Genomic DNA, 17129 nt, shown 5'->3' on the forward strand with positions numbered 1-17129 from the left:
CGGTGGGAGTGACAGATGCTCCACCCCTCAGAGAATTGGGCCCAAAGAAGAGAAGAAGAAAAAAAATATTGTAAAAGAATGAAGGAGAAAACACTGAAAGACTTCGGCTATATCAAAGCAGAAGGGGAGCCAGGGGAGACTCACTGGGCAAATAATGTTGAACAGCCGTGGCAGATACACCTCTACCCTGATATAACGCGGTCCTCGGGAGCCAAAATATCTCACCGCCTTATAGGTGAGACCGCGTTATATCGGGTTTGGTCCGGCAGCGGGGCTCAGGCGGGGATTTAAAGGACCCAGGGCTCCCCGCAGCAGCTGGAGTCTCTGGCCCTTTAAATCACCACCCGAGCCTGGCTGCTGGAGCTCCAGTGGGGATTTAAAGGGACCGGTGCTCCAGCTGCTATGGGGAGCCCTAGGCCCTTTAAATCACCACCGGAGCTCTGGCAGCGGGGCTCAGGTAGGGATTTAAAGGGCTTGGGGCTCTACATGAACTTGGATATAACGCGGTAAAGCAGCGGGGCTCGGGTGGTGCTTTAAAAGGCCCGGGGCCCCCCACTGCTTTACCGCGTTATATCCAAATTCGTGTTATACCGGGTCGCATTCTGTCGGGGCAGAGGTGTACTGTGAAATCAGTGAGTAAGTTCTCTCCAGTGAACTAGACTCCAAGGGCAAAAATTAAAGGGACATCTCTGAGCTGTGCATGTAGTTGGAGAGCACTGCTCTGGCATGTGACCATTTTCATAGGCGGCGGTTAAGAACACAACACGGACTGCTGCCAAATTAAAGGAAAGAAGTAAGTGGGTTTGGGAGGCATGGCCACCTAGTTCCACTCACGTGCACCTTTTCACCGTAGCTAGCGGTGCAAATCTGAGCTGCTACCTGTAGCTGCAGGATCATCCCGTCCAGGCAAATGCTGTCTGAATGGCTGAAAAGCCTCTGAATTGCTTTGCTCTATTCCGAACAAATCAAGTGCCTGAGGAATGAGAACTGGGTGGGAAAGAGGCTGAGAAAATGATTTCACTGCTGTTTAAATTTCCTGTTCATTAAAATGTTACAGAGTTAGAAAAATCCACCGCACAAACTCTCCCAGCCAGCTGCGTCACAGGATGGGCATCAAAAAAGACAGCGCAAATGAAGTCATCAGCAATGGAAAAACACACCAATACAGCCCAATACAGAACAACGCAAATCCCACCTCAAACATGGGGCTGCAAGAGACATTTTCCCTGTGTCTGATGCCTTACCAAGTGCTTATTCAATCACAGGTAACTTTGGGAGAGAGAAACCCAAATTCAATTTATATCTCAGTCCAAGTAAATATGAAGAAACTGTTGAATCTGACTATAAAAGCCAACGATCTCATATGCTTTCCTCACATATATTGGAAAAACTAGGAGTGGAGTTACTACCCTGCTGCTATGAGAGTATCTCAGAACTACAGGTACTGTATGTTGTCACTAATTACTGCAGAAAAGGAAAAGGGGGTTGGAGTAAGAAAATATAAACATTTCTTCCCTGCGAATTCCTTTGACGATCTGATGATGCGATGCCCACACAAACGATTCTCCCCTCCTCCCCCAATTCAGCGTGGCGTGCACAGAAAAAAGAACTATTTTCAGTTGTGCTCAGTTCTTGAGTTACCTTCCCAAAAAAAGATTTCTATTTCTATATATGTGCAATTTTGTGCATCATTGCCTGATGGTACGTGAAGCATGCTTTCTCTGCAAGCCTAGCCCTAAATGGTCCGTTTCTTAAGCACAGCTGTTTGCAAATACTGTCTTTCTCCCTCTTTCATCTCCAGCTGGTTTGGAGTAGGAGTTCACAGAGGGTGGCTGGGAGAGGAGGAGGATTATGAAATGGAGGGGAAGAGAGAGAGAATTCAGGCCACGCAGGAGTCAGGAGAAACATGTTCTCTTCCTATGCAAATATCTTAATTACAGAGGATGAGGAAGATATAGATATTTGTATGTTAATTTTCATAGCTAGGTTTTCAATTTGTCTTTGAGAAAGGCCTTTTGCACCAGGGGGAAACCTTCAAATCTATCCACTTAAAAAGCCACTGCCGTGAGCAACACATTAAAAAAAAAATCAAGCCGAGCCATAATTTACCAAGCTCCCATTAAACTCTCATAAATTCTCCACCTCCCCTTCCCTTGCTGATCACCAAGGTGTTTGTGGCTAAAAGACAGCTCGTCACCCTTCTCCTCTGCTGCCCTTTCCTGCTTGTGATCTCACAGGCGCTGCGATGGAAATGAATGGTGATGTCACAACACTGCGGGTAGGGAGCAAGAAGGAGGAGGCAGCTGACCAGCTGGGGAGCAGTGGAGAATATAGACCCAGCACTAGTAGAGAGGAGGGACTTGCTGCATTTAATTCTTAACTCATCTCCCTGAATGTGGCAAAGGCTTTTCTAAAACATCACGTGAATTATTTTTCATTTTCTCTGTAGTTTCTAGTGCCAGCTGGGACAATAAGTGGAAGTGTCCAAAAAAATCGGGAAATACATTTGTCATCCTTCTTGTCTGTCTGGCTTCATCTGTAATATCCTAGGGTCAGCTTTGTACCCTCCCCTTTGCATGGCTCTGGTGGCACTAAGAGACCAGACACCGGTGAGAACTCCCTATCTGTGGCTTCCCCAGGCATATATCTGGCTCCTGAAGTATTCTCTGTGCAGCCCTTGGCATATGGGAGGTGGAGAATGGTGTGGCTAGAGCACACTGCTCTGGCAATCTCCAGCTGATGGATACCCACTGGGGGCCACAGCTGGCCAGCATAGATTAGAGCAGGCTCTAGGCTTCTTTAATCTATGTTGGGGCTGGAGGAGAACCAGCTCTACGATCAGGGAGCCATCAACAGCTTCCTTTGCCCCTGCATCTGTTTGCTTCACCCAGCAGAAAGTGGCTACAGCAAAGAATCCAGCCCTTAGAGTCTAGGCATAACTGGAATTTGAGTGGAGGGAAGCAGAAGGACCATGAAATCTCACCAGAAAGCCTGCTGCCTCACAACTTGCAATGCAGTTGTGCAGGTTCAAGAAGCACGGACTATTTGGATGATCATCTGGATTTCTTTGTGTTGAATAAAATGGAACCTCCATGTTTCTGGTGTAGGTTTGCCCCTCACTCATATGGGTTCAGCATTGGATTGATTACCCACAGCTGGTTGGAATTTCTCCAGACCATACTGGTATAGAGATCAGTCTGGAAATCTCATGAGAACAGGGCCTCTTGGGAGACTTCCTGTATTTGCTGGTTTTTGGTCACTTCATGCTGAGCGAATTGGCTTTTACCCAATGGCCTGATGCTTTCATGTATTCTGCAAACAGGAGATGCAAGGGCAGGGTACAAGTTAAAGGAAGAGCTAACTGAACTGCTTCTGACATCACCAAACATCTGAAGTTGAGCTCCACTGCTGGAAGAAGGCTCAAGGCCTCAGTTCAAGCTCTTGATGAAGATTTTGGGGGAGCGTATTGAGCTCTGTTTGAAAGCTCATGTGTTGGTTATCAATGAGTGAAACTGTGGGGGTTTGGCTAGCTCTGGTAGTCCCCTTAGCTCTGGTCCTGGATTTAATTTGAGCTCTGGATAAAGTTTTGGGGTTCCATTTAAGCTGTGGGTGAAGGTTCAGGTTGGTTCTCATTTTACCTGAACCCATTTACGAGCATCATCCACTAGTGACAATGCTATGACTCAGAGTCGGGTGGCACTAATCCTGAGCTGGTGGTGATACTAGGGCAGAGGTCAAACCTCCTAGCACGGCTGGCAGGCTGGAGTTTTCACTAGTTGATTACAGACTATTCTTCACAGTCCCCTTTTGTGTCTGTGCTTCAAAGAAGACGTCACTAGACTGGTGAGAGGTCTTAGCCGGCCACATCCCTCTCATTACAGAAATTAAATGAACAGTATATGCATCAAAACAGCAACCTAGCCATGTGATGGGCAGGTGGGGGGGGAGGAGGGAGGGCTGAGGGTGGGGGGAGGAATTAGGGTAATTACCATTCCTGAGAAAATGCCATGAATTACAACACAACCTAATTACCCCGATTAATTCTTCTGCTTTGTGAAGGGCTCTCAGCTATCAAAGAGGAAGAGGGAAAAAAAGAACCTTTACAATTTGTTGGGTTTTTTCCATCGGTGTAAAAGTCAGGGGTAGAAGGTGGGGAAAAGAGTCCAGTTAAAACACAAGATGCTGCTCTTACATCTTCCTTTCAGGAGATAATAAACTGTAACGGTACCAATTTGCAGCGGTTTTACAGGAGCCGGAGTGATATCAAAGACCAACACATTTAGTATTGCGCAGTCTCTTCCTACACACACGGAACACCCAGTGTGCCAGCCCAGGGATACTTATCCTGCGCTGCCACACGGGAGTCTCCCCTTCCAAACCTGGGCGACTCCCAGTCCTGCTCTCTCAATTCTGACTGCCAGGAGGGACTGGCGCACTGAGCAGGTAGCATGCAGAGCCCTGAATACTGAGCACCAGCTGAGTAAGCAGCAGCATGGTTGTATTCTGATGGGAGTCCCATCCAGTCCTCGTCTGGGAGGTTGGTGACTGACGACACTGGAATAGAGAGGTATTAAAGTGGGGAGAATGAAGTTGCATAGCGCTCCCTAAAAGGATACAAAGTTACACTGAGAAAAATATTCCCATCGGTAGCGGAGATCTCCATTATCTGGCCAAATTCACTGCAAGTCTCCGGCCACCAGTCTGCAGGCACATCTGCATCCATTCTGAAGGTCTCCGGGTTCCCTTTCTATCACCCTGAGGCACCTTCTATAGCTCTTAGAGTCCCCTAATAGCACCCATGACTATCTCTGTATGTGAGTCTAGCACATACTCTGCCACGGCGTCTCCTATATTATGGGGAGCCCTTAATTAATCGGAACACTCTGCCCAGCTTGTCATTCCTTTCGTCTGTGGATCTCAAAGCATTTTTACAGACATTAAAATTTCCAGCACTGCCAGGCTGTAAATCATATTATCACTTCCATTTTACAGAAGGGGACCCTGAGGTACCGAGAGGTGATTTGGATTCATTAGCCAGCGTTAGCACTGCACGGTGAAGCTGCAAAGTCAGCTTCACCGTGCAGTGAAGCTGACTTTGCAGCTTCACCGTGTTATATGTTATATGTGTTATATGGGCTGCCCAAGAGCTTACAGCAAAGTCAGTAAGACTAGATGGGGATGGACATTTTGTGTGTTTCCAAGTCCCAGAATTGAAAAATATGGAGGGGAGAGCCCACAGTGCTCCTAAGCACACTCCGCATAGTGGGCAGGCTTCTGGTGCTTCAGACATGCCTCCTGGAAGAAATGCAAGAGGGATGAGAGTGGAGAGCTCTTCAGCAATTCCTTGTGAGAAGTGGCTGGTATTTCACAGACCATTATTTCTTCAGTATTAATTAAGGGGAAAGGGTTAGCGCTCTGTTAATTAGCATTAGTCAAATGGGAATGAAGTAATGCCACAAGGGCGGGTGCCAAATCAATTTCCCCCACTTTTGCCCAGTAAACTTCAGCCAGATTTCCAAAACGGGTGGATTAGCTGATGGATTAGCTCGAAATACTAGTATGTTTTCAAACCACTTTTACGTATCGGTACAGTAAAACCTGTTCTAACTCTACTGGGGATTGGATGAGATGTGACTTGGGGCAGGGAGCCCGGCACTATGCTTGCTGGCACTGCTGTGCTGGAGCTGGGCGTTTTTCTTCGTGCTAAGAGCCTCACAGTGAATGCCACACTGCCCTCGTGCGACACGGAGATGGACAATAAAGCGAAGTCCTAGAGGAGCAGGGGAAGAGATAACAGGGATATGATATTAATGAAGGATTCTCTAGCACTAAAATACCATGGTGATGGATGTGTGAGAAATGCCAATGGCTAGATTAGAGCTGAAAATCTTAAATGAATTGAAAAATGATGGGGACTAAGCACTATCCAATGTTACTATACCAGGAATGATGTCACAACGAGGTTTCACTGCTTTTGATGCTACCAAACTCCCCTATTCTGATTGGATCTTTTTCCTCACTCCTGCTGTCATATCCATGTTAGGACATTAACTAGGCGTCATTAGATGTTGGCTACAGAGAAGCCAGGATCAGGGTTCTCTTCCGAAGACTTAGAACTGTCACCCTTCCTTCCCCTGGTCTCCTACCATTACAAGCAAGCAACTACAATAGTGTCATGCGGAAAGTATTTAATTTAAGTTGGGGAGTGGGTTAAAAAGGAGAAAAGTCCTGAACTTTCACCCACAGCTCATATTAATCCTGAGCCATATAGGCTGCTGGGGAGAATTCTGTTAACTTTTCATTTTCATGCCTTTCCATGCTTCTGGCCATGACCCGCCAGGCCAATGACAAAACATCACCAGAAAATATCTTCTTTCAACACTTCCCACCAGATTTTACAGACTCAAGGGACTTGTGCGCCACCGGTGAAGCACCCAATTCAAGCTGAACTGTTAGGAACGCAATTCACCACTCATTAAAACACCAGGACCCTTCAGTGGCCAGGTGTATTCCTGACACTGTAATCGCTTCTCTCTCATTTTGGTGAAGGGGAATCCAATGACCTCACTGAGGAGATTCAACATCTATGGAGATTAGCAAGGGCGTGTGCCAGGGTTGGTTGGGATCTTTCCCTGAGGTAGTGTGTGTGTGAGTGAGGAAGTCACCTACTTCTTAGGATCCAAGCATAACCCACACCTGCAGCACCCTCTGCTGTTCCATTCCTGCCCACCCCCAGCTATCAGAGAAACTCAGTCCTGACCTGCTGCACCATCTGCTGTTCCAGCCCTTGCCTCCTGCACATAACTCTGCTGATTCCTCTCAGTTTTAACTTACAGAATCCCGGCTATTCCAGTCCAGCGCTTCCCACACAAATCTGTTGCACCTAAATCCTGACATGCAAGTCCCCCTTCCCCTCATTGCAGTCCTGGATCTTTTTTCTGAAAAAGATTCCATTCATGACATTTAAAAAAAAATATTTTCTCACCAATACGCAGCTCTTCAATCCTTTATTCCCACAGGGATCAAAATCAAAAATGAAATGGAACATTAAACAACACTTTACAGGAATGTTCCTTCAATTCTGTGGAATGCACACAGGTTTTAGGATTCGACTCGTCCCCGTCCCACCCCTCCACCCTCCCTCCCTTTCTAATCAAAGATTTTATCTCAGATCTTTTCATACTTGCCAAAAAACACTTCCTCCCCATCCTCATAAGAAACCCTGTCTTGTCAAAGCAGATTTAAAAGCAAGAGCTGATGGGATTCCTAAGTGATCTGCGTGGGAAAGGACACATCTGTCTTCAGACTGAACACGGAGAAAGGGAGAACAAATCACTCTGTTGCTTTTGTTACGTCAATGTTTGTTTTCTGTATCCAAACGTGTAACAGGAAATTAAGCAGTTCACCTTTGTAAAGCATTTTGCATCCTACTTATGCATGAGCCAGATGGTGTTTTCTCTTTGTTTTAAAAGATTAAAAACGGAAAAGAAAAGAAATGGCTAGGAGTTAATCCCGAACCTGGAATGCACTCCCGCATCCCATGCGCCTAGTTATCCGCACTCAGCAGTCCTGGGCGAGGGCAAACACACAGACCCAACAGATTTAAGTAAGCTGCAGCCTTCAGAGTGCTGCAGACCTGTCAGATGTTGTCAGCTTTCAGATGGAAACCTTCACAGCCTTCTCAGAAAATGATAAATTACTGTATTCTTCTGGGGCCTCAACCTGGATACACAACACAATGTGATGCAGAAATCACCCGAAATAGAACTTTGCTGTAGGATCCTACCAAGGGGAAATATCTTCAGCAGAAAGGTGTTCTGCATGGATACTGAGAAGCTGGCTCAGGGAACTTACTATGGGGGTTATACCCACTGCTTGGTATCATACCTAAAGGATAAATCTTAAAGGCTGAACTGATCGGCCACATCTTGGTGGCTGCATATGTGGTATCTGGTCAAATAGCCCTTCATGCTGGGCATAAGCAACAGGGACAGGTGAGCTCGGAAGCCCAAAAGATCCAGTTTTAATGCAAGAGACATTAGGAGTAAAAATCCTAAGATGCATTCAGGGCCAAGAAGCACAATTGCGGCTGAACAGAATTGCTCGCCTTGCCCAGGTTTACAAGAGATGTCAATGGCACTTTACACCAGGGTTACAGCCAAATGGTCCCTGACACCATGGCTACAGAGCCACATCCAACACCACTGGTGTCACCACCAGCCTTTTGCCCAGAAAGGTGGCAACGGCTGCTAGCAGGGAGCTCAGCAATGCCGACTGCCATTTACAAACCTTATTCCTCCACACAATTCAAACCTAGCAAAGCAAGTCTCATGTTATCAAAGAATGTTGTTGTGCTAAGTAAAAGCGGAAGGGGAAATGAGGACAGTTTGGGGGGAATGTTGGAGCAGAGGACAGAGCAGAGGACAGAGCAGTTTTGCTCCCAGCTCTAAGAGGGACATGGTCTGCTGGCTAAGGGAGGGGAAAAGGGAATCAAGAGACATGGGTGCAATTCTGTCCCCTGCCACTGATTCACTGTGTGACCTTAGGCAAATCACTTAACCTCTCTGTGCTTCACTTTCCCCATACATAAACAGGAGTAATAATAGTGACCCCTAATTCTCCGGGGTGGTTGTGGGGGCCCCTTCAAATGGACAGTGCTAGAGAAGGGCTAAGTAGTAGTAGTAGCGGGTAAAATGATCAAGATTTGTTTTTAATCCTAAAACTAATAAAAAATTGGACTCTGAAGAACAAAACTCTTCCCCTGAGACTCTCTGCTCGTATAGAGCACAGTGCCAGGGGCTGCTCTGGCCACACAAGGCAGTTGGTGTGATACAAAGAAAAGCCCATGAGAAACAGATGACTTCTAAAGATGTTGCAGTGACTGGCCAGAAAGGGAGCATTTTAACTCCCGCCTCCTCAGTCAATAAAGACATAAAAAATCCTTCTGAGAGAAGACGGGCGGGGCCCCAGGACACCTCCTTTATAGAGAGCAATACAGGCCCAACACAGTCGCTTCATCCACAAAGCTCTTTGCAGTCCTCACTCTTTTGCACAGCAGTAGTGGGAAGACAGTGATCCTGCCACATCGATGACTTACAGAAACCCTCTTGGGGTTTTCAATAATGTAGTTCGACGGAGCGCATCTTTTCTACAGCCATAGAGAGACGAGTCAGATACTATCAGCTTGACAGCTCATCCTATTCCAAATCCTGCAAGACTCCTCCAGATTTCTGCCCACTAACTTCTTATCGAATCTGGTTCTTAAAATCTCTGCATTGACAGTGTCTTAACCATCTCCACCTTGGCCACTGCTCAATCGCTCTGTGAGAGCCTTCTCCTGTCCATCTCCACTCTCCATCCCCCCACAAGGTAGTTCCTACCTCATGTTGTTTTAAAACAATGTGGCCATGGATCACTCTGTCCCAAGGTGGCAGAAATCAGGTGGAGAATCAGCAGCCAGCTATACAGAACCAGACCCCTATGTTACAGTCTGAAAGGACCCAAACCCAGAAGGTGCCCTATGGCAACAGCTTCCACTTGTTATCCTGAAAGACTCTTTTTTTGTGGAGGGCGGGGTGCTGAATCCTCTATAGGATTCCCCCCAAAGAAAACCAATTTTCCACAGCTGAGGAGAGCTTCCTTCAGAGCCCATCAGGAAAGCTCCTACATCAGCCAGATGGGGCATTGCAGAGCAACACAAGAGGGGGGTGTAAGGACACAGGAATGTGTAAGTATAAAACGCAGAAGATACGGCTGGAAAGGAGCTCCTGGGTCATTGAGTCGAGCTCCAGCATTTAGTGCACAATTATTCTCTGCACTAAACCCAGGTATTTATTTTCTAGTCTCCTGTTGAACTTCTCTAATGACGGGGCTTGAGCAACCTAGGTTGGCAAATTATTCCATTGTCTAAATAATGTCCCCGTTGAAAGACAGTCCTGAGGTCAAATCTAAATTGCCTATTATTTCCTCTTCCTTATTTTATGCAGTTATCAGTCACTCTTTCAGTTGCCTTTTCTCTATATTAAGTTTCTTTAATTGCACTCTACAGATCACGGTGTACAATCCTTTAATCAGCTTTGTCACCCTCCTTTGGATTCTCTTTAATGCATCAATGTGGTTTTTTTTTTAAATAAAGAGCGGAATCAAAAACTGTACATTGCGTGTGTGTGTAATGGAGAGTGATGTGTGTGTGTGTGCATCAGAGAGAGAAAGAGCTGAATATGTAAAAGACAGGGAATGTGTGTAAGTGCACGAGTGTGCATGTGTGTCTGAGTTATAATGCGTATGGGAGTGTAGGTGAGAAGGACAGAGGGTACCGATGTGTGGGCGTGCGCATGCGTGGGTGTGTACACCAGTGTGTGCAAGGATGTGAGTCATGGGTGGTTGCATGAGTATGTGTTTCAGGGCTCGTGGGAGCACAGGGGAAGGAATGAACAAGCGTGCGAGTCAGTAGTTTTGGTGGCTGATTGCCTGTAGCATTTCCTGGCCTCCCTCTGCTCTGCCCTTCAGACTCTGGCGCTGGAGCTGCCTTACCCTGTAGTAATCAGTGCTGTAGACATCTCTTGACATCCCAAAGTCGCCAATCTTCACCAGCAGGTTGGCTCCAACCAAGCAGTTCCTGGTTGCCAGGTCTCTGTGGACGAAGTGCTGGGAAGCAAGGTACACCATTCCAGAGGCAATCTGGCTAGCGATGTGCAGCATCTGGGACAGCCCCAGCTCCCCCTTGGCCTGCCGAGGCTGCCCATCCACCAGGATCAGAGCATCTGGGCCGTGCGCCCTGCAGGGGAAAGAGCAAAGAGCACAGAAGTGGGTATCTAAACAACCAGGTGGCAGGGATCTCAAACCACCTCCATTCGCCCTGGAGTCAGGGCACTGGGCCCCAACTCTGAGACCTTCCCAGTGCACCTGGATGATTGGCTTCTATGTGCAGATCTATTGGAAAGATGGAGCCAAAGCAAACACGAACGCCCTCAAGATCTGGAAGTTCAGTTCAGTTAACTTCGCCCCCCCATAAAACCTTCTCCAAATATTTCAAGATCTCCCTTTCTTCCAATCTCATCATTCCCTGGCTCCCCAGCGGCTTCTCTCTCCTCAAACAGGTTGCCTTTTTCCCACCAAACTCCTTTCCATCAGCCCCCACTATATCCTCCGCTCCTGGTGACGTTCCACTGAGTGAGGGTGGGGGGGTCTCTGCTGGGCTTCAGATGTCACACACTCCTGGGCTTCCCTGTGTCAGAGCCCCAACTCTAACCCTGAGGCAGCCCTGGAATCTATAAGCTTGGACAGGAGCTGAAAGTGGCAGGCAGAGGCAATGCATGGGTGTGGGGGGGAGTGAATTGCAGGGTCACATGTCCTCCCAGAGTTGCTAGCAGGGATTCAGGTTCGGACTCAAGGTCAGCCTCCTTGCTGCCCTGCCTGCCCAGTTCCCCATACATACTAAGCCTGTCTTTGCCACACTATCTCCACTGTGGTGTCTCTCCGCTGCTAGAGTTCACCCTCTGGTTGCCTGTGTGGAGGTGGAATAGGAAAAACATTCATATTTAGGGAAAAAGCAAAAGATTTTGCTGTGATCTTATTCCTCCTGACTAGATACAGAATGTTTCCTCTGGGGCTTTCCTACCATTCTCTTCAAAATGATTCTTGGCATATCATCAAGCTGCATATACAGAGCTGAACCTCCTTCCCTGCACAGGGCTAAACATCCCCACAAGATCAGAACTGTTTGTCTCCTTTTCTTAAGTGCTTGGCTGGGCTCTAGGATGAGCACTGGGATTAGTGTCCAGATATTTTGGGTTCAGCTGATTCCATTTTTCAGATGCCACTTCTTCAAATGCCTATTGCCTCCCTGCCACCACAAATACAACCCTAAAGCTCCCCTACAAGACAGCAGGAGGAGCTCTGAAAGGGAAGGTGAACTCTACAGGTGGCACTAGGGAGCAGGGAGTGCTGCAGACAGAGGTGGGGACGTTGCAGAGAGCCGGAGGTAGGAGTGCTGCAGACAGCACAGGGCTAGGGTTGGAGGAGCTGGGCTGCAGGGTAGAAATGTCACAGAGATTATGGGGCGAGTTGCAAAGAGCAGTGGGATGATGAGAGGAGCAGTGGGCTGAGAGAACTTGTTAGGGAATGTTGCAGAGTGCAAGAGGGGATTGCTGAAGAGAGTATATAAGATGAATGATTGATGTCTTATTTAAACATCCTAAAGCCTGTTTTATACCAGGAAAATTAACTGTTGTTGACAACACATGTCAGCAGTAGGTGGAGCTGAGCTGGTGATGAGCACGGCTGAGCAACACACACACACCAGAACAAACCACAGTGTCTGAAACAATGAAGAGCACAGCTGGCCATGGTCTGCACTTGCAGCTGGACCCTGCTCGTCAAGGTTCGACTGGCTGACACCTGTTGTCAGCAGCGGGTAATATTTCTGGTGTAGAACAGGTCTGGAAGCGAGCAATGTGTTGTTGATAGATTGTTGGAGATTGTTGTTTGATCGACGCTCATCCCAACAGCAAACAGACCAAGAGGCACCAAAGAAATCTCTCTTTCTGCCCCGTCTAGGTAAGGAACACAGGTCATGTTTAAAACATATTAGCTGGTCCAGGTCAACCTCAGGGGGTGCACAGTTACCCTCAGCCAGCTAACACTTTCGTAAAAGTGTGACACCATTTACACTAGTGTCTAAATTAGTTAAAACCTTTTAAAATGCAACCTATTCTCCTAGTCTAGACAGGTCCTTTCTCCCTCCCTGAAGCTGGGATGGTCCCAGAGGGGGTAGTGCCAACAGGCTAATGCCATTAGTAGTGACCACAGTGCATCCAGTTTTATGGAGAAGGCTGCAGAGAGCATGAGAAGCCGTGTTGGTCTGTCACTTTCTCAGAGCGTGGGGCTAATTCGGTTTACTAAGGATTGTAAAACGGGGCAGATTCTCAGCCCATCAGAGGGGTTTGTTCTTTGGGGATGAAACACCGCAGTTCACGCGATGGACATTCGGTCAGCATGGGGCAGAAATCCCCTGACTTCAATGAGCACTGTCTCTTTGTGCCCCCAGCTGTTTGGACACTACAGCTGTTAAAATTATACTACTACGACTTTTTTTTTTTTTGTAATGGATAGCTTGTGGATGTTTGTTCCTTCTTTCTTCATAATCAAAAGGCTACAAAAACTTCCAAGAAACAATTGCCTCTGAGCAGGGAGCAAGTCTGGAGACTTTAATAAAAGAGGAAAATTAAAGGCGACTGCAAATAGGGGTTTACAATGGAAATGTTTAAGTAACCTTCACTCTAGCTGTTGCTACCACCCAAGCGCCGAGTTTAATACAAGTATCGGAGGGGTGGCCGCGTTAGTCTGGATCTGTAAAAGCAGCAAAGAGTCCCGTGGCACCTTATAGACTAACAGACGTTTTGGAGCATGAGCTTTCGTGGGTGAATACCCACTTCGTCGGATGCATCATGCTCCAAAACGTCTGTTAGTCTATAAGGTGCCACAGGACTCTTTGCTGAGTTTAATATACACGCACATGCATGTTCGCTTTCTCTGTCCTTCTCCATGCCTAGATAGAGAGGGAGACACCCATGCAGTAAACACACAAGGAAAGAGGATATTTGAACACCGTAGAAATGCAGAACAGCCACCAATGGTATGTGCACAGCAGGGGGTCTGCAGCCTTGCCTTGAGTAGCACCTCTAGTGAACTCCCAGGCTCCCTAGTAAGTCAGCCCTGGAGATCCCCTGCTCCCTGGAGAGGGATGTTTACACTTCTCCCTGACAGGCTCTTTCGGAGGGAGCTGCCATTTCAACGCTGGCCTTTTATCAGCCAGGACACTGCAATTTGCAGCAGGCCTTTTTGAATTTCCTGATGGGCGGACGGCAGCCTGACACGTCTGATCTGCTGCCACCAGTGGCGAGAGGAGCAGTCAGGCTGCGTGAGGGCTGGGAGTGAAGTATGAAGAGAGACCACCCTGTGGCACTCAATCCCCAGTCCAGCTGGCAGGTGTAAATTGAAATGACTCCCCTTGCCACATCGGTCACCTTTATTGTTCAGTGTTTTCTCTGAGAGGCCATAATAAAAACTGGGGGACTTTTATTTATGATGCTTATCTGTGGGAAGCCCAGGCTAAAGTGAGCCCTCTCCCATTTTACTACTTTTTCAATTTCTATTGAAAGGTGTCGTTAAACTCGGACAAGTTCATTTGATTTTCTCCTGAAAGTACCCCCGCCCCTCCGGGTCTGGGAGCAGTGCTGGGTGAAGTTTGCCAAAGAAAACTTCTGCATGCCTCCTGCAGGGCAAATACTCAAAGCAAGGAATGCACCTGAGTGGACGTTGCTATATCTGCATGGGTTATGTCGCTCAGGAGTGTGGCTAATTCACACTCTTGAGCGACATAACTAAAGCTGTAGGGTAGCTATGGCCTAATATCCTGGGACCAACACATCTACAACAATACCCCCAAGGCCTTCAGAGACTGGTCCACACTCTGCCCCAGGCTAACCTGGGGTAATATCTGTGGAAGTCAGTGGCAGTTAGGCCCTCTCATGCCAGGGCTAACTCCTAACCAGCACTGATGTGCAGCCACCACTGGTGTGCAATGCAGCAGCTGCTTCGTGGCGCACAATAACACTGCACAAGAACTTAAGGAAAGCAGTGAAGAAGGACCTTGAAGCTGAGGGGTGAAATTAAAGAAGAAATTTATTATCCTTGCTGAGGTTTTGACAGTGTCTGGGTGTGAAGTCCCCTTTTTGAGGGAATACTCTGGGGATTTTAAGTGACACAAGTGGCCAGGGCCTGGGCTTTATGCCGTGACTGAAAGATGGCCCCTCCCGCAGTATCGTTTCAGCAAAGGGAGGTGTGGCGGGTCCCTGTTCCAGTCCCTTCAGAGGCTCCTCTGCAGCAAGCAAAAGAGATGCCCTATTTATCTGATGTAAAGACCCTCATGCCTAAGGAGACTTGACTCAAGTTCCCCGCCCAGCGCCTCTGGGCTGGCGACCCAAAGGACCCAGTGTAGACACACAAACAGCATTCACAGCGCTGCCTGAGCTCACTGCCCAAGGGAGAGAGGTTCTGTCTAGCAGCCTCCCTTTCCCAGGGCTGCCCTCCCTCTACCTCATCCCCTTTGTGAGGATGGCAGCACAACTGCATGAGTGAATCAGGCTCAGGGGGTTCATGGTCTCCCTGAACTCCCCGAGCTTTGTGGGGTGTTTCCTTGGCCCAGGTGTCTCTTGGAGCCCTCCTGTCCCAATAACTAGGCTGGTGTCTCCTCCCATCACTAGTAAAAAAGGTTCTGGGGTGTATCAGGGATGCGAGGGCAGCTACTGGTGTTCCAGAGTGTCCATTCTGCCCACCACATAACTCCCCAGAGATGGGGGCCCTGGGATGACCAAAGCATGAGGGAGAAAACATCCAAAAGGTGTAAGGCCTGGGTATTCCAGGGATTGGACTCCATCACATGGAGCCAGGACAGTGGGGCATAATATGGTAACGAGACAAAGACCCTCCCTAATAGGTGATTCCAGACAGTCCATTGCCCACCGGGTACCCAGGCACTCTTCAGCCATGGGTTATCTCACTTAATGAGACAAATTGTTGTTTGACTCCAATACAACCCTGGAAGCGTGGGGGTGGAATGGGTCCAAGGCCTTCATCTGGAGTACGAATGTCTGTGTAAAGCCAGGCCCCAGAGCTCTGGCAGTGGAAAGGCTTAACAGGGAATGACTTTGTCACACTGCGGTGTCCAGCTGGCCTGTTCTGGAGCATTCTGTTTGGTGAGGTCCATTAAAGGAGATGTCAAAGTGGTACAATAGGTTATGACTCACCTGCAATCTCTGGCTAGTCCTGAGGAGGACAAGGCTTGCAAATTTGTTTTTTGTTTTTTGCCAGGGAATGGTGTCTCCACTTCCTCTAAGAGCAGATGGATTTTCTCCTTTTCTATTAAGGTACCTCAAGTATTTAGTCTCTCATGCTTTTCTCCGGGCTGGCTTCCTTCAGCAACACACTGTCCTACAGGTTGTATTTGCACTCCGAACTAAATGAAGGACCCACCTCCTCCAAATAGGTAGCCACTTGCTCACAATGATGGCAGGGAGAGGTGGTCCGCAAACTGCTGGAAGGTGGTGGGGTGCCACATAAGGCCTGGTAGTGAAATGGGAAAGCCCTGGGATGGGGAAGGCTGGCTTCTCTTTGGATTTGGCTGTGAGGGGGACCTGCCAATGCCTCTTTAGTATGTTTAATAAAGTGATGTATTGTGTTGTTGCTAACTTGTCAAGCAGCTCGTCCCAATAGGGCATGGGGTAGGGATCGACCTGTGAAATCACATGCAGTTTCCTGAAGTCTGCACACAACAACCCAGACACCTCTGGCTTGGGGACCAAAATGCTGGCGCTGCCCCCCCAAGGACTGTGAAACTCCTACATCAGTGCGAGAGCCGCCTTGCAGAGCTCTGGGGAGAGGTGAACCGTTCAAGAGCCTCATGCACTCAGGACACTTCTTTAATAACCCAAACCTTTGGGGAAGGATTTGTTTTTCCCAGTCAGAAATCGATTGCAGCAGTGGGGCAATAATCTCCGTGAACAGGAGAGCCCCAGTTTCGGCACTGACACTATGTTCAGCTCCTCATTCCTAATGCAATTATGCTCGTGTTTAGCAGTCAAATCACAAAAATATCAAGGGTCCAATTTTCTAAATACTTGGAAATAAAGCTAGTAATTATTTCAAGAGGTAAGCACCACTCCACTTACAGTACAAGCTTTAGAGTATGATTTCTGCATCACAGGAGACTAGCATCAGACACATTTGCTGTCTGGTCCACACCACTCAGAGATTTGAAACAGGGCCCCGTTAACGCAAACTGAAACCTTTTTGTTCACACCAGGAGGGTCAACACAGGGCAGGCAGAGCACCCCTCAAATCACACCCCTCTAATGCACTTTTCCATGAGGCATAGACAAGCCCTGAGGGACAGTATGTATGAAAGAGCAACATTCTGGCAATGAAATGGTTACAAGATGATGGGCTGATGCTTTAATCTCTACCACTCTAGAGGCAGGTGAAGCAATTATTGATATGGGGCCAGCCTACAATAGCTCCTAATTCCCCTAGGATTAGGGACATCTGGATCTCAACTGGGACCTATGAAC

The 17129-nt window shown here is 47.8% G+C and overlaps 1 protein-coding gene across 8 annotated transcripts in view; it reads right to left on the reverse strand.

The window, feature by feature from the left end:
* The window catches only part of NTRK3 (neurotrophic receptor tyrosine kinase 3), a 327617-nt gene that overhangs the window by 31762 nt on the left and 278726 nt on the right, over positions 1–17129 (reverse strand). For all 8 annotated transcript variants that reach the window (XM_044980028.1, XM_044980029.1, XM_044980025.1 and 5 more), the window contains one exon: positions 10534–10777. In XM_044980028.1, coding sequence (XP_044835963.1) covers positions 10534–10777 — 244 coding nt within the window. The remainder of the gene's footprint in view (positions 1–10533; positions 10778–17129) is intronic.

The sequence above is a fragment of the Mauremys mutica genome, chromosome 11, assembly GCF_020497125.1.
Source record: "Mauremys mutica isolate MM-2020 ecotype Southern chromosome 11, ASM2049712v1, whole genome shotgun sequence".
Classification (NCBI taxonomy): Eukaryota; Metazoa; Chordata; order Testudines; family Geoemydidae; genus Mauremys; species Mauremys mutica.